The 24,941-nt window shown below is 37.6% G+C and overlaps 2 protein-coding genes and 2 long non-coding RNA genes across 5 annotated transcripts in view; 2 read left to right on the forward strand and 2 right to left on the reverse strand.

Moving 5' to 3' along the window:
• The window catches only part of LOC112561298, a 32,962-nt gene extending 20,863 nt beyond the window's left edge, over window positions 1–12,099 (forward strand). For both annotated transcript variants that reach the window (XM_025233697.1, XM_025233698.1), the window contains exons 10-25: window positions 1,486–1,602; window positions 1,906–2,030; window positions 2,418–2,497; window positions 3,038–3,144; window positions 3,630–3,701; window positions 4,229–4,367; window positions 4,631–4,698; window positions 4,929–4,971; window positions 5,278–5,346; window positions 5,700–5,902; window positions 6,117–6,173; window positions 7,226–7,397; window positions 7,802–7,879; window positions 8,165–8,299; window positions 8,949–9,054; window positions 9,314–12,099. In XM_025233697.1, coding sequence (XP_025089482.1) covers window positions 1,486–1,602; window positions 1,906–2,030; window positions 2,418–2,497; window positions 3,038–3,144; window positions 3,630–3,701; window positions 4,229–4,367; window positions 4,631–4,698; window positions 4,929–4,971; window positions 5,278–5,346; window positions 5,700–5,902; window positions 6,117–6,173; window positions 7,226–7,397; window positions 7,802–7,879; window positions 8,165–8,299; window positions 8,949–9,054; window positions 9,314–9,539 — 1,797 coding nt within the window. In that variant the 3' untranslated portion in view covers window positions 9,540–12,099. The remainder of the gene's footprint in view (window positions 1–1,485; window positions 1,603–1,905; window positions 2,031–2,417; window positions 2,498–3,037; window positions 3,145–3,629; window positions 3,702–4,228; window positions 4,368–4,630; window positions 4,699–4,928; window positions 4,972–5,277; window positions 5,347–5,699; window positions 5,903–6,116; window positions 6,174–7,225; window positions 7,398–7,801; window positions 7,880–8,164; window positions 8,300–8,948; window positions 9,055–9,313) is intronic.
• Window positions 10,652–17,733, reverse strand: LOC112561303. Its single transcript, XR_003098666.1, has 2 exons — window positions 17,556–17,733; window positions 10,652–12,897 (listed from the first exon to the last, which is right to left on the reverse strand). It is a non-coding gene; the product is annotated as an uncharacterized LOC112561303 (long non-coding RNA).
• LOC112561302 (soluble NSF attachment protein 29-like) lies at window positions 14,347–17,365 on the reverse strand. The gene is made up of 3 exons (XM_025233703.1): window positions 16,966–17,365; window positions 15,854–16,259; window positions 14,347–15,266 (listed from the first exon to the last, which is right to left on the reverse strand). Exons 1-3 carry the CDS (start codon window positions 17,176–17,178, stop codon window positions 15,097–15,099), a joined length of 789 nt encoding a protein of 262 aa, XP_025089488.1. The 5' UTR covers window positions 17,179–17,365; the 3' UTR covers window positions 14,347–15,096.
• A 5,008-nt stretch (window positions 17,734–22,741) lies between the features above and the next one.
• On the forward strand, window positions 22,742–24,903 carry LOC112562414. The gene is made up of 3 exons (XR_003098860.1): window positions 22,742–23,563; window positions 24,046–24,120; window positions 24,462–24,903. It is a non-coding gene; the product is annotated as an uncharacterized LOC112562414 (long non-coding RNA).
• The last annotated feature ends 38 nt before the right edge of the window (window positions 24,904–24,941 follow it).

Here is a 24,941-nt window from a genome sequence, read left to right on the forward strand (position 1 = left end):
GATATAACCAGTGTATTCTGTAGTCCTTGCTCAGTATAGTGTGGCTATTCTATAAATAAGGTGTAGTTATTGACAAAATCAGTGTATGTTGTGGTTACTGATATGACAATTGTATTCTACAGTCCTTGATAAGTATAGTTTTGTCATTTCAATACATCTGGTGTACTGCATGGCTTGACCACAACTTGTTGCTAAAATTTAAAGAAACATGGCTTGCAAATATTGTAGACATAAATGCAGGGAAATACAGTTAACAGTTAAGTCATGAATGTACACATATTTTTATTATAATAATAGAATAACATGAAGCTTGTAACATAACATAATATTTAAGAAAATGTGTTCATGAAGCATAATATAGTGTAGCTGATGACACAGCAGCTTAAAAAATATGAAACAAAATTGAATTCAGAATACAGAAAATCAACAGAAAAAAGTCAGGCAACAGATCAATACTTGTAATAATTTCACACAATATTCAGTTATAAGGTCTGGGATGTTTCTCAGAATATCTGTCTTAAAAGCTTGCATGTCTATTGACTGTAAATGTCAGATTTGAAAGGTACAGAAGTACTGGTGTTTAGTTTCAGAGTAAGTGAAAATCACCATTTTTAACCCGATTATCTGCCAACATAAGGCGTTTATCCAAGATACAAAAAATTTCAGTTTGATTGCACACACTCTGAGTACATGAATGCACTCCAGTCTGCTGTATTCAAGAGGAAAGTGAGAAATCCCTCTATACATCTCCCAGTACTCTCCTCCTCAGTCACTTCCTTAAACTGTCACTTTCGTGTACAGTCAGAAAGATGTTGACGGAAAGTCTAAATGTACTCTTTGTATCTGGGAGAGATTTTTGTGAAATCACTGTATATAGTGTTGCACTAGAAACAACAATCTGAAATGAAAACTACGTAGATATATAATTTCCTCCCTCGGGATCACACAAATCACTTGTGCAATGCCTTCAACCTTTGATTGTATTCAGAAATTTGTGATTATTTTCTGTGCAAGGTATTCTGTCTACTGAACTCAAGGCTGAGCTTGTGGCTCGTACCATACACTTCTTGTTCGTGAAAATTATTGTGTCTAAGTGATCTTTGTTCAGAGTTCACAAGGAAGTTTTTCAGGACACTGAAATCCTCTAAAAGGAAGTCACTTCTGCAGATCCATTTATTGAAAAGATAATATAAAACTATTTTACAATTAAACTCAATTCAAGAAATAAAATTGCAATAGTAAAACCATCTTTTTTGGGGAGGGGGAACCTAGAAAGACGTTGAAATCAAGAGCACTGAAGAATCTCTCAGTGTCTGTCAATCTATCGTTCACATCACATCATGCAGACACATGCCTGCACATATACACTGCACACACACACACAGTCTCACTGTCAAAGTCTTCTTCTACATCTGACTTATTTCTAATTTGCATTCCATTCTGTAGAATAAGTTAATCTTCATGACTGATGTAATTCTTTGCCAGGATCTGATCAAGCACACCCCAGAAGACCACTCTGACTACAAACTCCTTCAGAAAGCCCTGCAGCTGACACAGTACAACCTTGACAACTTTGATGCATCAGTTGTCAGCCATGGGCGGGTGAGCTTATAGAACAAAGCTGGTGATCACAATGACATTTGAATGATGGAAGCAACAATAAAATGCATGACAACAATCAAAGATGTGATAATCCTAAAGTCAGTGACAGTTATGATACTAATAATATACAGCAATGAAATCCAGGTTTGTAACTGTGGCAGTACAAAAGCACTATCAAATAACTGTGACACGACGCTCAATCATTTATGCATTTGTTTCTCTTGTGCCCATGAGGACTTAAATGTTTGAGACACCGTTGATGATTTTGTTTGCTTGTGACCGTGTTCTATTGCTATGCTTTAGGGAGAAGAACGGCAGCGGCTTGTCAAAAGCAGTTTTCTTGTTGAGTTGGTCAGTGGCTCACGCAAACTGCGCTTCATCTTTCTCTTCTCGGAACTGCTAGTGTGCACTAAACGTCAACAACATAGGTATTTTGCCTTGGTTTTATTGCTGATGTATAATAACAAATGTGGACCTAAAAGATTTACAAGGACTGCTGGTAGTTTTGTAATCTTTCATTCTCTCATAAAAGAAAGTTGTTTGCTACCACTCGTTAATCTGTGAAGCAAACAGGTTTACAGACTTGTTAAGGCTTTATAACTATGATGAGCAGAAACAACTGTGTTTCAAAATTTCACTTTGACTTTATCTTTGAATATTTTCAAATATTATGTCATGTACCTGACCTTGTGTATGCACTTAGCCCTGTGTAGTGGGGTCTGTGAGAGGGTCGAGTGAGTGTGTGAACTGTGTATCCTTTTAATGTGGTTCCTCAAGGATCACAATGTGATACAATTCCTAAACCTTGTTTTAAGGTCTGGCAAGGTGACTTTTGAGTGCAAGTGGTATGTTCCAATAAGGAATCTCAGACTTGACACCAAGTTTGCATATCAAGGTATTGCAAATTTTATCTTACCTTCTCCTGAAATCTCCTGTATGGTGTGGAGTAATATATTCTGACTCGTTTGGTATTAGATCTGGTATTATGATACATGACTTAGGTCCTTTATTCACACCCTACTTTATAAATACAAGTCAGTCAATCAGTCATCCCTTGACCACCACCTGTGGTTGGGGGGATGACATGGATAGACGTGGCAGATGACAGAGCCCACCTCTCTTGCCTTTTGTGGGCGCTAGTCAGCAGGTCCTGTACAGGACGACCAGTCCAGTCTTTGATGTTCGTAGTCCAGCTCTTTCTTTCTCCACTGCAGTGTCGACTACCATCCAAGCTTACATACTTATAAGTACAAGACTTCACATTAAAACATTTATTTGCTATTATGTATGGAGTATAACAGGTTTATAAGGAAGAAAGGTTTAGAACCACATCGGTCTGTTTATATTTATTCTAATGCTATACTCAGATAAGCTATACTCACTATTCCTATCTCATTAAATTCCCATTAAATCATTCCTGTATTCTGCATTGCAGATGACATGAAGTCTTCAAGAAAAGATGATATTGATGATCTGAAGCGGAAAATCCGTGGCTTCAAGTCAGAGCTAAAGAGAGAAATGAAGAAAGAAGGGATAAAAGATGTATGCTTGTCTGTGACATCTTAAATCTTAAACATCTTACACCTTACCTCACTGAACCTCAACTGCCTATGTGTGAAGTCTGCTATCTCTGATGTCTGTTATGTATCTCTTTTTATTGGAAGGATTGTCTTCTGTTTCTTTCCTTATCCCTTACCCTCCTTCAGTCTCTAGTCAGATGCTATGACACTCCTCAATTTAATCAGGTATTAATTACTACACTCTTCTGTCAAGTCAAGCACTACACTTTTCTGTCAATTTAGACACTACACTCTTGAAGAAGGCACAAACATCTTTAGTCTCAGCATTCCAAGATCATATAAATAAAAGTTCCTCCCACTGTTTGCTCACCTGCACTCTCTTTCACACACACACACACATATTTAAGAAATAGGAAAATTGAAAATACACAATATACTCAAGAGCATGCCCTTTATTGCTTGACATGTGTTTAATGCTTTCAGGATTTTGCTTTGTTTTGTTTTTAGAAACATTGGTCGATTACCAGTTTGTCAAACTCAAGAAATATAGAGAAGCTGAACAAGAAGATCAGTGAGCTGGTGAGTTAAACATCACCCATTTCATTCTTATGTTAGACCACCCTCTGCCATATTTTAGAAATATTGACAGTTCTATCCTCTTATCCCCCACTAATTGTTTTCCCCATTTTCATTTTGCTGGCACATATCGTGCTGAATGTTCATGGACTTGCCCATCAGCATGAAAGCCTCAAAGTTTTACTATTGCTTAAAGGGGGACAACTGCAGTGGGCATCTAATAAACTGCTGTACACACCATCTATGCATTCTACCTGTTTTCTGTCTTGTAGTTTAAATCTTTAAAGGATTTTGATCACTTTGAGTATAAATTCATTTACTGTTCAGTTTCTTACTGTCAGAATTAATTCCTTTACTTGTCAGTTTTTGACTCTTCAGCACCTGGTGAAGCTTGAACATGTTGAGGTTTGCAGTCCTTGGAGTTGACTATTTCTGATGGTTATTGTAGTTGATCATTTTATGCTAGACTAGTAAAGTTGTTAGGCAGTTCCTAGGGACAGATTTCTCATAGCTTATTTTTTGTTCTGCAGGAAGCTCAGCTGATTCTTGCATCACCACGGTTACCGTTTAAGGTAACTAGTGACTCAGACAAGTGGCACACGCTTCTAATGACAACGGACTATGAGCGAGAAGAATGGCGAGAAACAATTACCTCTCTTTTAAGGAAGAGTGAGCAGGAGGAATTTATCATCCTTTGTTATCTTCCATAGAGTTTGTTAAGTAGTAAAACCACAGATGTGTAATACAAGTTCATGGTTAAACAGTAACCAGGTTTTATTGAATAGCGTGAACATCTTATTATTTTTTAAAATCTCATTTTTGGGAGGGACAGTTTTGCAAATGTACCAAATGTAATTTTCAGTTTCGGATCCAAGCATTGCTTTTCCAATTAAATGGACGGACCAAAATCATTCTTATTATTATTATTGCAGGCACTTATCAAAACCAGCCCATGCTAAGCGCCTACGATGTCCAGGAGATTGTGAACAGTGTCAGAGAGGTTGGTTTAAAAAAAAACTAGATTGTAAAAGAAAAAAATTTTATTACAACTTAAGAACTCTTTTTGATAGGTAATTTTAACTCTTATGAAACTTCCATGTTTTCCCGAAAGATATTTTGATAAGATGATTATAAAATATAAATCTACATTCACTTTAGCAGTATAGTTATTGACTGAAGACAAAGTGATAAAAAAGCCCACTGCATTAAAAACTTTTATCTCTGTTTCAGTTGCCACAGGTGAATAAGATTGGCACAGTTCTCTTGCAAACAGGTGAGAAATAGATGTTAAAGACAACTTGTATTCCTGGATATTTACATCATTTAATCATGATAATTTGACTTTCACAATTCAGTACAAGATGCTGTATCATTTTAGAACTGTTTGTTGTCAGGAAGGTGCACTATAAATACATATTAGCTGTTAAGCAATGCCGGTAGCTTATGTTAGATTGTGATGTGTCAATAGTTTTGACTGTGCAAAATGAGGGACATATATGCTGCTGCTTTAATGACATGGACATAAACTGATGTATTTCCTTCAGGTTACTAAATGCTTATCATTTCTTTAATGTTTCAGATGAGGATGCTATATTTGGGACCCTGAATGTAACCATCCACAAGTTGAATGGACTACAAGAACCTTGTGGTAAGAAGATGTGTTGGTTTGGAATTACCCAACCCCCACCTCTTTGTGCTAAAGATGGTTTCAATCAAAAAAGAATATCTTATTACAGTTATTCAAAATAACTTAATGCAGCTTTTCACAATAACTTAATACAGTTATTTAGAATAAATTCAAAGATAGTTTACACCCTACAGGGTCTTTTTTATTTTTATTAAGAGATGTTATATTCATTTCTTGCATTCAAAATGTGTCAAACAATAGTTGCATTAGATCTGTGGTTTACATATGTCAAAATATATAAAATGCACACCAAAATGTCAAAATATGTGTTTTGGTTTGCATTTGGCTCTTTCAATTTTCGATCTTATGACCAGATACCTACTGCTGCCTGGAGATGGACAGTTTTGGTCATTTCTTCATGAAGGCCAGGACTAACATATGCCACAACTCTGTAGACCCTTCCTGGAATGAGGACTTTGAGCTGGACCTGGAGGGTTCACAGACCCTTAGGGTTCTATGTTATAAAAAGGGTCCAGAAACGGAAGGAGACATTCTTCTGGGCAGGGGTGCCCTGGAGGTTAGGACATCTTTGTGAAAACACTGTTGACATTGCTTTTGAAAATGTAATTTTCAGGTGCCTAGCATTTTACAAATGTTAAACAACTCTGGTTTGAAGTGTGTGCACTGATGTTATGATTGATTTTACAGACACCTCTGATGTTGCACACTGATTTTATTCACTTCTGATGTTGCTGCCATTTATATCGTGCATATTTCTGGTGTCATGGCAGATGAGCAAATCGTGGCTGAAGGGAACATTTCAGGAAAGAAATGTGGTGATGAATGAGGTGAGGGTCAAAGGTCATCTGTGGTTTTTCCTCTTCTTTTTATTTCATCATGCTATGCTTTTTAATGGCAACCCAGTTGAACGTCTTTTAGCAAAGCTTAACACCACTACAATACATTTTCTTTTCAGTTAGAGTATGATAAAAGGTTTAATAAAAAGTATTGAAATAAATGAAGAAAAGTAGAAAAATTTACTTTAAAAAAATATAATATGACAATGACCAACTTTATTTGTCCCAGTGAGCAATTTGAACATAGGAAGGTGCTCTAGTTACAAATAAAAGTTAGAAATAAAAGTAAGAATAAAATTTGTTGCAAGGTGCAGTGTTAAAAGATGCTATGTATCTTTTTCACACCCTTCCTTTTGCAGTATCATGTTACTCTCAGCTCTTGTTCTTGTTATTTGGTTCCTCTTTGTGTTTTCTGTATTTGATTTTATTCTTCGTTTAGTACGATTGTTTATTCTTTTATAGTTCATATGTTCTTTGTTTTCCTATCCCTCATATGCTGTCCATGTTTCGTTCTTGTTCTTAAGAGTTAAGAGCATGTTCCTTAGGAGTGTATGTGCTCTACAAATTTTGCATTTATTATTGTTTTGTCAGCATGAAAAATATTAACAATGAAAAAGAAGACAAGTGACAATTATATATAATATAAAACAAACAACAACTTGCATCAAGAATAATCATGTGCGCATCTACAACATCACACACACACACAACACTGACACTTCATGTCAGGTTGAGCAGCTGGACCGCAAAAGGCACAACAATTTCAGGTGTCTGTTATTTTTACATACTGGCATGGCATAGCGTTTATCTGAGCTTAATAATACAAATTCTCTCATTAGTACATGTTCAACTATTAACAAAATGCATGAAGCTTTCCTGTTTGTATTTATAAAAATAGCTGTCAAGATGTTTTATTTACAAAGTATTTTCACAGTTGTCAGATGTAGAAATACTAAACTTACCCACAATTCATCAGAATTTCTTTAAGCTTTTATTTTCCTCCATATATTTTGGATTCATTTGTTTTGGATTTCTCTTTCCAGTATTCTTTAGTGATTTCCGTTCGTTACACTGCAGCAGAAAAAACTATGAAGCGAACACCTTCCAAACAAACTGCAGCAGTGTTTGGTGTGAAGATAGGGGTGTGTGCAAGGCGGGAAGGCAAAACTGTGCCCACTATTGTTACCATCTGTGTCCAGGAGGTAGAGAAACGAGGTGAGAGTCACATTCTTCTTCTTGTTCCTATTCGCCCCTAGTTGAGCATAGGTCCGCAACTACACGTACCCCGCCATCGGACCTGGTTTTGGGCATCCCTTTCCAGTTGGGACCATGTCATGCCAGCTGTCTCCGCCTCTCTTTTGGACTGATCTCCTCCACGTCTGTCTGGGTCTCCCAACCCTGGAGAGTCACAGAGCTGACATTGAAGTCAACTCATCTCTCTGATAAATGCCTGGGAAGCGGGGGTCTGAAAAAGTGTCATGAAGAGTCTGATCTCAAAGCCAATGTGGGCCCTGAAATTGATATCCTGCTGACGGTATGAGAAGGATTATTATTAGGTTCTCACTATTCCATAGCAGAGACAGAACATAATGTTAATATACGTGTAAACCTGTTTGCAGGATTGAGCGAGACAGGCATCTACCGGGTGTCAGGTGTTACATCTGATGTACAGAAAGTCAAGAAATTGTTTGACAAAAGTAAGCCTGATGTACCAAAAATATTACCATAAAATAAATTACAAAATAAATTAGTATAAAATATGAAGACTGTTATAAACTGAACTACACTCAGCATTGACTGAAGAAAAGCAGAAACAAATAATAGATTTTAGAGTAAAAGGTCATACACCTTTCATGATCAGAGAAATACACAGTAAAGAAAAAAATACATTAACCAAAAAAATTTAGATTTTTATGTATTGTGCATGTTTCTGTATTTTTTGAAGATGAAGAGTCCAAAGTTTTATTTTACTCTTTTGTCAGGTCCTAAGAATGGTGTGGCCAATTTGGCAGATGTGGACATTCACACTGTAACAGGAGTTCTAAAGCTTTACCTGCGAGAATTGCCTGAGCCACTGTTCACTGAGGCCTGCTACCAGAACTTCATTGATGCTTTGAGTGAGTAACCATGTGGTGTATCACTGGGCTTGCAGTACAGTTGTTTGCTTGTGTAATGCTGGGCTTGGTGTACAGGCATATGTATGCTGGTGTAATACTGGGCTTGCTGTACAGGTGTGTGCTGGTGTAATGGGGATGTGATATACAGGTGTATGCTGTTGTAATGCTGGGCTTGCTATACAGGCATAGGCTGGTGTGGAACTGAGCTTGCCTTCAATGTGTGATTGTAAAGACTGAGAGATACTTTGACTAGCATGTCGGTGTGGCTTGCTATAAGATGTGGTTATAAAGATCATTAGGGCCTCTTCAAACAGTTTTAAGCAGCTACCCAAGATTCATGTCTTAAGAATAAGTTTTTTTTTAATCCCTCCCCAATGCTTTGAACTGGGGTCTCATAAACTTAACTGTAAAGAGCGCCTTAAACTTTTTCGTGGATTTGCTGGAGCGTTATTGCAGTGAGACACTTGATCCATGAGTTGTCTTTTATTTAAAGACACAGTGAAGTGGGTATGTGATAATGCTTACTGTCTTGTGTTTGTTAAAATTCAGTAATTAAGAGGGTAAAGAGAAGTTTAAAGATGTTTCTCCTTGTTCTCACTGCACTGACAAATTAATGATGAGGTTACACTTAAGTCATCTTCATTTTCAGAACTGAGTGATGGTGAGGCTAAAGAGAGATGCATGTTGTCACTGCTCCACAACCTCCCCGACACCAACTACTACACCATAGTCTTCCTGCTGGAGCATCTTATCAAGTGAGTGCACCCTTTCCAGTAGCTTCCCTTGACGTGAGTTGCCTTTAATAAAGTGAACACTTAGGGTGTAAACAGTCACTAAGTTAGCCCAGAATTGAATATATATCATTCATGCTACAGAATTCTATGAAAGTTATAGTAATATCTTTGCCACGGAATTAGGTGGACACTGCAAAGGTTGAAGCTTATTTACAATCACAGGTAAAAACAAATGCCAGAAAAACATTTAGTGACTTTGGACATCTGTTTTCTTCTGTAGAGTGGCCAAACATATGCAAGATAACAAAATGAGTGTCCACAACCTTTCAACAATCTTTGGGCCAACGCTGCTTGCACCTGCTGCCAAGGAGTCTGAGGTCAGTCCCATGGAGATGATGTCAAAAGGTGCTGAAGAGGTAATGAAGCAGTCAGCTGTAATCCATTACTTTCTCAACTTGCTGATGATGGGAGGAAGTCTTCGGCGATCTTCAGCTGCAGTCAGCTAGATTAAAATGTCGTGACTGAGCATAGAGACAGCCTGGCATGCCACTCAGCATGCAAGTAGATGTCCTGTTGCAGCTGGTGTCACCACTACAGAGGGCTATGCTTTGACAAAGGGAGACAAACACCAAGGTGTGCAAACTCACAGAAAGAATGATGATTTGTCTCCAAGATAAATAGCATTAGCAAAAAAGTAGCCATTTAATACTTGCTTGTGGAAGCCTTTCATCCTCATGTGCTGGGTGCTTTGACTGCTTTCAGCGTGATGTGCACGACAATTTGCATTTTCTGCAGCAATGTTAGTCTTGAGATGACAGTGAGAAATGCTGGTCCTATCTTGGTTTCTCATAAACAGAAAAGACAAGCAAAAAAAACATTGGCCAGATTTGGGTTGAATAAGATTGATTGGACACTTAGCTGAATGAGAGCTGGTGATTGGATGCTTTGTAACATTTGGAAATGGTGATGTAAATAGGGTACAACTTCAGTTGTTTTTCATTAATTAAAAAAAAGGGTTTTAAAAATATTTTGACGTGCTTCTTTTAATCAACAAGATGGTAACACCAGTGTGTTCTTCGCATTCATGAGCTGGCATGGTGACTGAATTCTGTTGGATCTGACATGGTTTTTCCAAGGCTTGACACATTTTTAATTAAAAAAACTGTTATGGACATAAATTAGGTGTACATACTAATCATCAATGGAGGAAAAAAAACATACAGTTTGTGATTTCCAGAATTTTCAGAGGAGCAGAACAATGCCTTATGAGGGAAAAAAAGGCAGCTGTGTATGTTGACTATCATTTGCAAACTATTTATTTTCTCTATTGGTGCATACCCACATAAAAATGTACATTTTCTGATTTGTCATATTTTATTGTCTTCATCATGACATGGTGCCTTGACAGGCTATAATCTCATGCTATTTTACTGCTATATATTATCATTCTTTTGTATTTAAGTTATTCCTTATTTTTAAATTATCAAAGAAATTTTCCAAGGTCCATGAAGTTGATAAATTTGAGCTGTTTTAGATACCTGTACCAGGTATTAAATGTTGAAGTTGGTTTGCTTGATAAAGTATGTTAAACTCAGGGATGAGCATTCCATTTATCTTCTTTTTTTTTTTGTAAAAAAAAAGAGTTGGAATGGTTGTTTGAAGGGGAGATAAAATAAAAAGCTAAAAAAAAATACTATCTCTTAGTTCCAGGACATGTCTCTAAAATCTTGTTTGTTGCCTACAATATAGCTACAGCCTATCATTCATTGTGGATATGAGGTGGTTGGTTATATGAGTTTAGCAGACAAGAGAAACATTGAATACCCATTTACCACCTCATTTGCCATCAAACATTTCCTCTGTTCTCACAGTATTGGTAGAGTTATAATTCATAGTACACAAAATGAAGAGCAGTATTGATGTTTTCATCTTAATGATCCATGGAGCACAAAGGCTAAAAATACAGTATTGAAGACTGTCACTAGCAGAAATTGTTAGAAAGATGACAATGAATAGTGTCTTTCAAAAAGTGGCCAAAATCTTTTCAACTGGCAGGGTATGTCTTTAAGTACACTGTATAAGTATGCTTATAAATAAGGTCAAGTGCCTTAAGCTTTTGGACAAATTTTTTTTTTAAACAGTAGGTTAGTGTAATCGAGACAAGCAAACTACCTGCAAACTTTGGATCTGAGTTTTGATTGACATTTTGTATTATACAGTCAGATCTTTCTGTTGACAATATGAGACTTTCATGAGTGTCCCAGCTATTTTCTCATTTTGGATGGGGAAACTGTGGTAAACGATGCCCCAGCACTCATGCTCATGTAGTGACTGGCAGGTTGTTGAAATACAATAGCATTATAGGGCAGTAAGAAGGCTCTAGAGCAAATCTCTGTTCTGAGAAATTAGTAATCTATATAACTCATTCGAAAGTGATATACCCATAGCATTAATTTCAACCATTTTGTACATTCTGAATATCCAGCTCTGCGATTGTAATCCTGTGCAAGGTGTAGCATACAGAAGGAAAGCCAACATCTAGTCTATCCCATGTGAGGCACAGTAGACTTGAGGCAGGGAGGTAGGTCCATCCACTCTTATGTTTTTGGTTGATTTTTACGTTGCTGCTCCTCTATTCTGGATGCTTCCAGCGAGCCTTTTAACCACTATAGAGAAAGAAAATGTTTGGGAAGTAGGTGTGACAAAGACTGCTGATATGGCTCTTGGCCCAGAAATGGAAGTGTCTCTTACAACAGTGCAATTCATTGACCAGTTAGGATGTTGCATATTTTACATAACATATTAAGATACCTCTGACTATAATTATTGTATCACTTTATCCTGCTTCATACCTAGTTTTCTGATAACGGTTGCATTATAAGTTTTTCTTTAATAGTCATTACAAAATATGAGAGTCCAGCCTCTGGCCCCCAACTAGAAATAGAGTAGTGGGTAACTGTTCAAAATGGAGAGAGAGCACCACTTTTCTGTACAAATGTATACATATAAAGGATAAATGGATATTTTAAATGGTCATATTTGCTCATTAAAAAAAAAGGCTATTTTCCTTAGTGTATGTTTGTTCTTTGTAAAGCATAACGATGGATGAACGAAGACATACAGACATTATACATCAGGGGTGGGCAATTAATTTTCCCAAGGGGCCGGATGAGAAACTGGAATGGTTCTAGAGGGCCGGACTAATATAGTTAACTCAGTTTTATCTAATACTGTATATATAGTATATTTACTGGTGGGCGGCCAGCGGGCGGGCCGGTCAGAGACAGGAGGCGGGCCGGCGTTTGCCCAGGTCTGTTATACATGCATTCACACACGCACACCTCGACAACAATTTTACCACGAGCACTTTCAATCTCACTGAAACTCTTCCAAAATAAAATCTCTGACATCTTAAAGGCTGATCCGAGTGAAAATTATTTTCAAACCAACATGTTGAAAAAAATATACTTATTCCTCAAATCTGAGCCTTTAAACCAGATCTGGTTTAAACTGGATCTGGCCCACCTCCTGTCTCTGAACGGCCCACCCGCCAGTATATATATACAGTATTGGGTAAAACGGAGTTAACTATATTAGTCCGGCCCTCTAAAACCATCCCAATTTCTCATGCGGCCCCTTGGGAAAATTAATTGCCCACCCCTGCTTTAAACACCAAGATGCTCACCTGCGTCTTGGAATGAGGTCAAGACCTCAGCTACGTTTATTTATATTGTTTCCCACCAAAAGGTCAGCTCACTGATGCTGCCAAGGCAATGCTTTGTTAGTATATGCTTGAAATTCTGGATTTGGCTGTGGTCTCCAGTTGTATCAAAAGTTGTATTCATGTCAAGTCATGGTTCTTTTCTTTAAAAAAAAAATATTAAAAGGGGTGTTACATATTTTTCTTAACAAACAGCAACTTTATGTCCAGCTGCAAATAATTTTTAGCACAAATTCACATTTGAGTCAGGTTGGGCCTTTAAGATGGTCCACAAATAGAAACAAGTGATAAGGGAAAACACAAAAAACTACAATGCACAGCTGTAAATGCATGAATAAGTCCACACCAAATGTTGACCAGACACATCAGATTTCTCTAAATAACTGACAAAGTCTTCTGTGTGAAAACAGAACATTCTTATAAATAAGAAGCAGCACCTACAGATGATTATAAAGCACACCCTTCCATACAAATGAGGTACACCGACTTTTAAAGGATTACAATTTGCACAGAGAAGTAACAGTGATTATAGGATACGGTATCTGAAAATTCCTACTCAAGATTTAGAATTAGAACATTAGCATTCAAAAATCTTTTATATTTTGCTAATTCATGAATTCTCTGCGCTTTTCTTTTAAGCAAACATGCTCCTGCAAACATAATTTCTAAGTGTGGTAGCCATTAGACACTACACAGTTTGCCTTATTCCTTTAAAATCAAGTATTTAAAGTATTTACCAGTCTCCTTGTTAAGAGACAATCACTTACTGATGCCACTTTTCAAAGCAACAGTGTAAGAAAAATATAAAGATTTGTGTAAATTATTATGTAAATGTTATTTTGTTCATGTACATAGAAGGCAGTATTACCCTCTAATACTTATCAAGTGCACATAGGTGTCGATGTCTTTCCTTTTTGCAATATGTCATACAGATAATGTACAATATTAAACTTCATTTCATAAACAACAAAGCCACACAGATAGTATAATGATAAATCATATTTTAATAAGACCACAAACACTTTTATCAATGACTGGTACTGATAGCATCATGGACAAGTTGCAGACAACACTCACAATGCACATATATCCTATCACACACAGCCGTTTAGGATTTCTTGCTATAAACAAATGTAGCTGTTGCATTGGAAACAAAGCAAAAGCTGGAAAAAAACAATAACAGTTGAGAAAAAACAGCTGCACAAATTTTTAAAAAATCAAATATCACTGTTAGTGCTGTTATTACACCTTTCTAACCTTAACAATATAATAATATAGACTCCCAATGCAAGATAACTTACATCGCCTCTTGGATATCCTACAAATGAAATGCTGGCATTTTACTCAGCAAAGGCCAAAGGAAGATGAACTTGGCAGCAAGATGAGAAAATCACTTTATTGCCATCTCTCTTGTCTTTTTGTTAATTCTGATTACACTGGCTATGATGAAGTTTCCCATCTGCTCTAAGGGAAAAATACTTCCAACTATAAGATTTCATATTAAAACAATTGTGTTAATGACACTGTTAAACAATCTCTCTGAAGTCTAAAATATTTAGAGAACAACCAACAATGAGCTGATGGAACAATTATTTTTTTTAACTTTGATGATGTAAAAAAAAAATATGGAAAACTGCGATGTAAGCTTTGAATGAATATTGAAAGAACCTCCCCACCGAAAAACAAACCGCCAGTTTCTAAGGACAAGTAGTCCTTTAAGCTATTCCACGACTATATTTAGGATTAATTTTTACAATTTTGTTATGCTTCACCTATATCATTAATGGAAAATTTATAAACCTATAAGGACAACACTCTTCAAAAGATACCTTAAAATATATCTGGTCCAAATTTGTGCAATAACAATTGTTGCAAGTGCTAAGAAATTAGAACCTAAGATTTGATCTGAAGGTAATTTTGTTTTATATTCACTGAAAGCAAACTGGGCAATGTGAAAGCTGCCTGTGGACTAAACCACACTTCCTACCTGAAGAAACCTACTAAATGCATCCCAAGGGAGTCCTACTATGCACATCCTGACTGACAGAGGTGTAGTGATAAAAAAGCAAATTATTTTTGATCATATGAACTTCCAGTAACCCCATTCTGCAGATAATCTGACATAAATAAACTGGGAGGTTACTACATCAAAGCAAAATGGTTGACTTCAGCCTCTGACTACTCAGTACTCCCCCATGACCAGAAACTGAAAAGCATAGACTTGAACACATGGATGATGTCTGCAGTAATGCAGATGGTGGCTGAAGCTCAAGTCTGTGAAAGTCAAATCCTCTTTCGGTGATCTCCCAACTTAAAAAAAAAAACAACCCAAAATCACTCCATTATTTCTTCCCAAGGATTTTGTACATCTGTTTATTTTGATTGTCTAACAGCATGTCCGCCTGCTGAACTTTTGGGTTGATCCTGTCCAGCTGAGCATTTTGTTGTTCTATCTCCTCCCCAAGTCCTTGAGCTAAGCCCTTGAGGCGACCCAGGCCATCACTCATCAGTCCTGTCAGACAAGATCACCATCAAAAACATGACTAATGTGCATCTCAAGAATTTCATTCTGGCTACTTCCCTTCGCTATCTCAGAGTGAGACATAGTCACATTTGTTAATAACAAACACCCCTTTTTCCTTAACAAATGGTTACTGTCTTTACTGCCTTGTCAATTTACTGTCTTCTATATATTTATTATCTTAGGTCACTATATCTCTACTGTCTTGTCACTATATTTGTACTCTTAGGTCACTTTATCTTTATTGCCTTAAATCACTATATCTTTACTGCTTTAGCTAAATATATCTTTACTGCCTGAAATCAATGTCTTTACTCTTAAGTTACTCTATTTTACTGTCTTTATCTTTATCTGCTTATTTCTTCACTCTTCTCCCTGAAATATGGTCACTACCAAAGTATGAAATATGAGTGAAGAATAGAATTCTTGATTACAGTTTACATATGTACAGAAAATGCAGGGGAAACACACACTATAAAACACCAGTAATTATAGTGCAACTGAATATAGAAAAAAGCAATAATTACAGAATAATTGAATGCAGAAAACAGCAGGAATTTGAACAAGTTTCAACATACCTAAGTTCCTATCCAGCTCTTCCTCTCGTGCACTTCTGGTGATGGGTTGGATGAACTGCATGGAGCCTTGCCCTGCAGACCTGCTGTCATTCATATAACGTGATGAACCAGCCGCAAACCCATTGTCCAAACCCTCCCCCATTTCACCATTTGCCCATCTCTGTCCTCTGGGTTCACTGGATGAGTTTGAGCCAGTGCTTCTAGAAACAAACTTGTCTAATGAGCTTTTCTGCTGAGCAGCAGCAGGCTCAGTCTTTGCGTCTTTTTTTGCCCCCCACCAGTTCTTGATTCCCCCAAATACACTCTTTATGTTGTTCAGATGGCGCTGTGATGACGTGAGGGAAGAGTTGATATCATCTGTCTTTTTCTCGATGTTATTTAGCACTTCCCTCTGACGCAAAAGTTCCTGCACACATATATATACACACACACACACACAAACAATAAAATACAATATTATTATAAATATATAATAATATTATATAGATACATATATATTCAATCAAAAACAAAACACCAGATCTGGTACATACATATACACTATTTGCATATACACAGGTTGTTATTTACTTCGACATCCTAATAACAGAAAAAAGCATAAACACTCAAGAAAAAGCTGTGTTGTACAAAATGTGAAATTTCATCATTATCTGTTCCAACTTCCTTCAATGATATTACTGCAAATTTTGAGAACTGGTAGGATACTTTTTCATGTCAATTATTTTATTAGTTGTAGTATTTCTTAACAGAGACTATTGACTCCTTTTGTCTTATATTCTGTACTACAGTGTGTATATATATCAGCATAGCGTTTTAATAAGGTCAGCAAAAACTAACAAAAATATCAATAGTGATAATTATGCAATGTACACTGTGTATTTATTCTGTTTTAATCATGCAATTGTTTTCCTGTCAACTGTGTCTGACATCCTACTGCATCATTATAATTTTGTATGAATTAGAATCTGATTAGGTAAAATGTACGCAAATCGCCCTCAGTATATTTGGAAATAACTACTGGGAAGGGAGGTCTGTGTTTATAGTATCAGTATACAACATTTTATAATGTCAATATACCATATCACTTATCATAAAGCTGCTGGTATTCGTACCTCTGCTGTTGCTGTGCCCATTGCCTCCGATTCATAAAGACTGGCGATGGCCCGATTCGTGCTTTCCAACTGTCGATCCTCTGACTCGTCAACCAGACGTGATAGCTGCTCACGTCTGGTTTCGAAAGGACTTTTGCCGTCTTCTCGAGGTATATACTCAAAACTGTCTTCGTCTTCTTCGAACGGATTCGATGCTGTAATACGTCTAGCCATTTCTAGACAAGTCTTAATCCCTCACTGGTAGAGAATAGTAATAACTATCGTCCACACCATTCACATGAATCCTATATTCAGCACTTATTCGTGTAACATTGAAAATTTCTGATTGTTGACCTTGTTTTCGATGAAATACCGTTTGAGCTAGTGGACACGCTCGTCGGCTGTTTATGACACAAAGCGGAAGTAAGCCGCTGGACAGCGGATGTGCCGCTTACGTCATCCCTAATTATGGGAAATACGACTACGGCTATACATGTAAATACTTATGGACTTTTTTTTTTTTTAACCTATCTTCTTCCTAGGATATTTAAGTTTGTTGTTTTTGTTGTTGTAAAGTATTCAAGCCGACTAATCCTGAACTAACCACCTACCAGCGATAGCTTTTACTGCAGGAAACGGACCTTATTCACCAGCGACTTTTTTCCGACTTTCAAAAACGAGGCTTAATGGGTGGTTTTCACGTGACGTCATCAGTTTTTGCGAGCTGCTTCAGCGGCCATTTTTCCTCCCCTCTTAAAGCAGTGGTTACTGAAGCTTGCTGGCAACTGATCGGTTATCATGGTCGTCTGCGGCATAAAAGGATGCGGAAACAAGCCCTGCAGTAAACGAAATGTTCCTCTAGATGTATCTTTTCATAAGATACCCAAAATTATTTTGAACCGAGGCGACGAAACAAGAATTCTTACAGAAGAACGACGTCGTCTGTGGAAGGCAGCCGTTTACCGAAAGGATATTACAACAGAAGAGAAGTGGAACAAAATACTTATCTGTTCGAAACACTTTGTTGGCGGTAAGAAACCAGACGCTTTCCAAATTGCTAAAGTATTTAACGTTGTTCTGCATGTTGTACACATTGTGATAAATATTTTCTTCATTGTAGGTTGGTGACAGTTCACGTGATTTGAGTGAACATCAAAACAAGACTTGAATTATGCATGACCACGACTAATAAACTATAGCTATAGAGAGAGAGGATAAAAAATGTTATTTCTACTTCATTATTTTTATTTTTAGACGTGTATTTGGTTTATTTTGTTTCAGTGCTGATTATTATTATTTTTTGGTAGTTAATATCACAAAGATGTAATTCATGGGTTGTTTTATTCTTGTGTCTAGGAAAGCCAGCATATGTGAATTTCCGGAACAGCCCTTCCTGGCTTCCCACTCTACACTTGGGACATGAGCGATCAAGTACTTGCTCAGAAGCTGAGACTTCAAAAAACAGGTATTTGAGGCTTGTGTCTCGCAAAAGAAGTAATGCATCTGTCCCTACTCTACATACTGCAAGCAAGAAGCGAAAATCAATCAGCAGTGAGACAAGCCAGGAAGAAAAATTATGTGAAAGTGATTTTGGTTGCTCAAGTGCTTGCGAAGAAAGTTTACATGGTGACATAGAAGATTCCTGTTCAAATGATAAGAACACTCAAACAGATTTTGGTTGCTCAAGTGCTTGCAAAGAAAGTTTACATGGTGGCATAGAAGATTCATGTTCAAATGATCAGAACACTCAAACAGATTTGACTGGACTAAATATAGATGCTATCATGCAGGACTCTGAGACCAGACTTTCTTGATTCAGTTAAAAACAGACAACATTGTTCTATTTTATGAAAGACAGGTGTATGTTGAAGATGAAGCTAAAGTTCCATTCTACACAGGACTTCCTTCATTGGCAGTAATGGACCTTATTTTCAGAACGGTAGAGCCATACATGTCTAATCAAACACAGTCACTGTCCAAAGAGCAAGAGTTTTTGCTGTGTTTAATTAAGATCAGACTGAACTACCAATTCCAGGATATAGGGTATCAGCTGAAAGTATCCGTGTCAACTGTGCAAAGGAGTTTTCATAGAACTCTTGATGTACTTGTAGCACGGTTGTCTTTTTTGTTGCACTGGCCTTCAAGAGAAGCTCTGAAACTGTCTATGCCTATGTGCTTTAGAGAAAACTTTAAAGATAAAGTTGCTGTTATTGTTGACTGTTTTGAACTTGAAGCACAGAAACCATCGGCCAAACCAATCAGATCCAAGTTTATTCCAACTATAAAAAAATATCATTCTGCCAAATATCTGATTGGGATCACGCCACAAGGTTCAATCAGCTACATTTCAGATGCATTTGGTGGCAGGGCTTCAGACAAACACATCATTGAAAATACTTCTTTGTTGTCCAACTTGTTACCAGGAGATATAATTATGGCCGACAGAGGTTCAACATTGAAGATGAAGTTCTTTTTTATCAAGCTAAATTAATAATTCCAGATTTTACCCATGGGAAAAAGCAACTTCACCACTACAAGTTGAAAATTCGAGAAAAATAGCCTCTGTACGAATTCATGTTGAGAGAGTTATAGGCTTTGTTCGCAGAAAGTTTGGAATTTTGCAGTCTAAAGTGCCTATTGACCTGATGGCAACAAAGCCTGGTGATGATAATCCAGTCATAGACAAAATAGTTCGGCTTTGTTGCTGCATTGTAAATTTACATAAATCCATAGTGCCTATTGAGTAGCTATAGTGCAATTTTTTAGTTTGAAATCAGCATTTATTTTCAGAATGCATGCTTGCAATCTGTATATGTTTACATTACCAGAGAAGTTATTCTCAGATATAAAATGCACAATTACCTTACTGTACTTCTTGTTCTTTCGCACTTTATTTATAATAGCATGATGATATCCAACTGATCAGATAAGTTACTTGGTAAGTTGATGTGAAACAGTGTGAAGAATATAGAATTTGTTCCTTGCCGGAGATGTCATGCTTTGTATGTTGTTGATCAAAATATTTGCTGTTGACAGAATATTGTTAATATGTTTTGCTTATTAGCAGGATACTCAACATGTATAATTGAATCAAATGTTATTGTCATTTGATTGCAAATGCCATTTGTTTGCTCAGAAGCTAATTCAGAGCAATATTGATGCCAGAGCTTCTTTGTGGATTTCAGATTACCTAACCAATAGTTCTTAGTAATCCATATCAGTGATGTTATTTAGATTGGGATTTTGATATGTTTCTTCTCTTAGCCTGTAATGATTTTTTATGTAAAGTTATGTTCTGCCAGCAGACACAAAAGTTTTCTGGAAAGGATTAATAAATATGTATTTGAATGTGCAAAAGTTTATAAAACAATAAAGACAATTATTTACAACACCTTGATATTGTCTCTACGTCCAACATATATAATTTTATGTGTCACTATGTACTGTTAGTATTTAATATTATACATATACATTTATTGCAACATTTGTCTCTTCAATTATCATGTTGTATGAAGTCTGTAGAAAATATAAACTTCATCATTTCCTGCAGTGGTGACAGAGCCATGTTTTTTTGGGTACACGCTTCAGTTTAATACATTCAAGGTGAAACCACTGCTTGTATGGACAGTTTTCACTAATGCAGTGAATCATGGGTCGTCCGTCATCAGCTCCCCCACACACACAGAACTTCTTTTGTGCAGATGATGTTGGCAAGTTAAATGTTGCCAAAGACTTTCTCTTAGTTGAGAAATAGTGTGCCAGGATCTCGGGCATGACACATTCCTTGTGAAACATTGCAGCCTGCAGAGATTTTTCCTCCCAGAATTCCTGATCAGGAAAATTCTTATTTTTAGGAGCAGTAGTTGCGGTGACCAGACAACAAAGTCACAATAACTTTGTTTGGCGATGTGCATCTGGCACTGTACTTGGAAATAGTACGCATGTTTCTCCTGGAGTCCTACTGGCTGCCGATCATTGTCCAGTTTCAAAAAGTCTAGGTCTTGGTGTGTAGCGTCTTTTGATTTCAGTCTGGCAGGACACTTAATTTCTACACATCCAGCACCACAGCACTCACATGATATCATGGCATCTGGTGAGGCCCAAAAACAGGATACTCAGGGTTCATGTGGAGCCCTGACTCAATCATAATAAAAGAACGATGTTCCCCTTTCATTTTGCTGAGGTATTCCTGCTTGGCCTTTTCTTCATGCTCAATCCCCCATTTTAGAGCCAAGACAGTGAGTTTTAATAGTGTGCAAGGAGTTCGGTGCACTTGGTAAATGTGTTTGACGAAAGGAAGAGCCATTGTTATAGTGACTGTGTTTTCATAGGGTTTTTTATTATTATTTTTTTTATCAATAAACATAGACAGACTCGTATAGGCAAAATCGTTTTGTTTATTTGAGTGAAAGAGCACGCAATTGTCCGACTCCGCTGGTGTGCTCGAGAGACGCTAGCGGTGTCGTGACACAAGCCGATATAGAGCCGCTGAAGAAACGCGAAGCGTTAGGGAAGGAAGATGGCGGACAGTGCCTCGTTGCTAACGTGTGTATCACGTGAGTGAAAACGACCCATTATGGTCTTGACTAGCCCTCCGCGAGTAAATCATGGACGTGTAGGGGATCGACGTTCATGAGTAAACGGAGCTGTCCTCATTCGATTTACATGCATGAGGAGCCTGATGGTTCAAGAAAGAATGGCTTGGTCTGTAAAATAATGACACATGTATGGCAGACTGCCAGACTGTCGTTTGCAAGTGATGATAAATTTACCGTGAAAACTTAAAACGGGAAAATCAAGATGCAAACTTTCAGTGTAGCGTATGGCAGGCCAGTTTTGCATTTGAAAGCTGTTAAAATACATACTCATATATATTATAGTTGATCAACTCTACAGTAATTAACTTTGGATCAAGTTAAAAATGATTTCATAGATGCGTGGTATATAGTGACAAATAATAATGTAGGCCTGTGTGTGTCAACCTTTGTCAAAATTTATTTGCACAAGATTGGAGTAATAGCAAATGTACAGTGTTCCCTCGTTTATCGCGGGGAATAGGGTCCAAGACCAGCCGCGATAAACGAATTTCCGCGAATAGGGACATAAGTGCAATAATAATATATACATGTAAAACAATATCATGTTAGTGTAAAGTAATATATTAATCATGGTATTAATACAGTACAATAACAAATTAGTGTAAAAAAAATTATAACTGTACTCAGAGAAACCCAAAAAACTGATGCGAACTGGCTGTGAGATGGGAGATACCGATCATGGCTCGTCGCTTACGCATAGCAATGGATTTCTCATACCCAATTATTTTTTTCTTCTGACTATTCACAAAATAAAGCAGGATGGGGAACAAGTAGCAGTGTCTGTGCCAGATAATCTGAGAACGCAAAGAACAGACGCAGTCATTAGTCGTAGTCCTTGCCGATATAGAGAATACAGGCATTGGAGACCACATGATCGAGGAGGTTTATACATCATACATGGAGAAAAAAACCAAGGACTTTATACGAAGCACAGGGGCCACCATCGTGTGATGCCAGGAACCCCTCGTAACAGTCAAGCGGTTCAAGCTTGTCTGGTTCGGTCATGTGACCCGTCACGACGCTCTGTCCTTCAGGGTATTTTGGAGTGGAGGCTGCTAGGGCCGACACAAAGAGGAACAGAGGAAGAGGCTGACAAACGTCAGGGTGAGGAGTTATCAGTCACATGTTCACCACCACTCAAGACAGGCCTGAGAGACAGAAACTTTGTCAGCCGCTGCGTCTCTCCATTTGCCCCCCCCCCCAACTTCCCCCCGATAACCATGCAGTATATAGCGCCAGACGAACATAATCGATCTTATGTATGTATACATGTGCATACGTTCATACGTATGGATACCATAAATAACCAGCTGTTAAATAAAAATTAAAGTACTTTATTTACTGCATTTTTATTGGACACCATTAGGAGACAACATTAAAAATTGTATGCGCACGAGGCACACGTGGGTGGGAAATATATTTTACTGCTACGATGGAATGATATGTGCACACATGCCTGTAGTTATAATTATGTGCATGAATGTCTTGCCTTACACACCCGAGAATCCAAATAAAGACTCACGTCAAGGGACATAAAACGAAATGAAAACTGAACTGAAAATAGCGAGTCTGCCTGAAGAGTTTCGTCCCTTTGCGCACCATGACTCCATGGAACAAATGTTCACGTGTTTTTTCAGACAGCAGAATACAAAGACCTATGTGTGAGCTTCCCCAATTATTTCCTTTTTACTTAGCCTCAGAAGAAAAAATGCTCCCCCCTTTTTTTCTTCTTTTTTCTACAACTTCTGAATCTGCCCGTGGGGTTCGGTAAGATTTATGGAAGGTGTGTCGCAGTATAGCGGTGTGTAAAGTTTGTAGTGAAAGTTTTAAATTCTCCATGCACGGCCAAACAATTAATATCATTTGGGCATGTAAGCCCACACATCGATTATGAACGCCGGCTTCGAGATAATGCGAGCTGCCGCCACTTTTAGAGAGTATATATATATATAGTGATCATTGGAACTGATCGAGATATATTTTTGTCTTGTAAAGAAGGAGCTGTGCATTACATACTAAAGGTAGGCATCAGCATCGTCACCATCATCATCTTTCTTCTGTGGCTACTTTTCCGTTTCTATATCTCAGCCTTGTACACATATGTTTTACTCTTAATTCAGCGCTGAGTAATTAGTGACACCACGAACTTGTATTAATGGACTGCTTGCAGACGAGTTTTTTCCAGCTAACTGCTGCCACGTTATGCCTCTAAAAACATTGGAAAAATAATATTAGTTTTATTTTATTTTACCCATACTTCAAAGTCTAAATGTGTCAATTCGATCACATATATCAGCTCGAAAAATGATATATTTTACTATCCAAACGACCGTAACACAACTCATCTGTACTGTCTGAAACCGTTATGACTTCTGTTTGATATATAGAACTAATGTTAAAAAGGAATTATGGTAAGTTATAAATAACGATTGTGATATGAGACTGCGGAGATAGGAAAATTATTCTTGCAATCTCAGTGCCTGGCAACGCTGGCTGTCCTCAGATGATGAAGCCACTGGTGTTTGCCTTTCTCCTGGCGATGACGGGGCTGATCTCGGCGTCAGTCCAGGGACCTGGAGTAAGAAAACCCCTCTAAACCTTACACCACAGAGAACACAATTATAATCTTAGCCTGACGCCACAGACAACACAAACAATCTAATCTTAGCCTGACACCACAGACAACACAAACATTCTAATCTTAGCCTGATGCATGGAGCTATTTGATGTGATTGAGATCAATTCTAGTACATGTATTTCACATATCACAAAGCAGAGTGAATGTTGTATCACTGCCTACAATACAAGAGAGGAGAATGTGGTTGAGGAGTGCTCTCAGTGACTTGAGGTTAAGATGAAGACTGTGTGACTTAGGTTTGTGTTAAAGAGTCTGTAGCTCGCACCAGTTGTTGGTTGCAGTGCCGATTCATCAACCGCGACTGTGGAGACGAGAAACAGTGCTGCGCTGGGTTGGCATGTAAGGACATCAAAAGCACCATCAACGGCGTGACTACTATCGAGAGAAGGTAGAAAGACCCTCGTTGACATGATATGCTCTCGAGTGTGGAAAACATGGACTAACGGTGGGGTGCTTCTGCTGTACATCTGACACGTGTACAGTACAACTGTACTCTCCGCTATACAACTTATCAATTTTAATTCTTGCTACAATGTTTTCACGTGTGAGGCTCTAAGCATTCCTATATCCCCGCCTGATGAGTAGTTACTGCTGCGAGAGGATAAGGAATATCCCGGAGATGTTTCCTATTTTTCTTGAATAAAGCAACTTTCCAGTTTCATTCTTATGTAATGATTCCTTAAATAATACTTCAAGTGGAGTTTAATGTGGATCTTTACCTCCTTCTCCGCGCCTGGTTTCACCACCTTGTGAAGCTCTTT

The sequence above is a fragment of the Pomacea canaliculata genome, linkage group LG4 (genome assembly GCF_003073045.1).
Source record: "Pomacea canaliculata isolate SZHN2017 linkage group LG4, ASM307304v1, whole genome shotgun sequence".
Taxonomy (NCBI): Eukaryota; Metazoa; Mollusca; class Gastropoda; order Architaenioglossa; family Ampullariidae; genus Pomacea; species Pomacea canaliculata.

Coding starts and splice junctions, on each gene's coding strand:
- LOC112561302 (XM_025233703.1), bottom strand. CDS start 17,178: ATGGCTAGACGTATTACAGCATCGAATCCGTTCGAAGAAGACGAAGAC. Junction 16,260..16,965: donor TGGGCACAGCAACAGCAGAG/GTACGAATACCA, acceptor ATATGTGTGCAG/GAACTTTTGCGTCAGAGGGA. Junction 15,267..15,853: donor AGAGCTGGATAGGAACTTAG/GTATGTTGAAAC, acceptor CTTGTCTGACAG/GACTGATGAGTGATGGCCTG.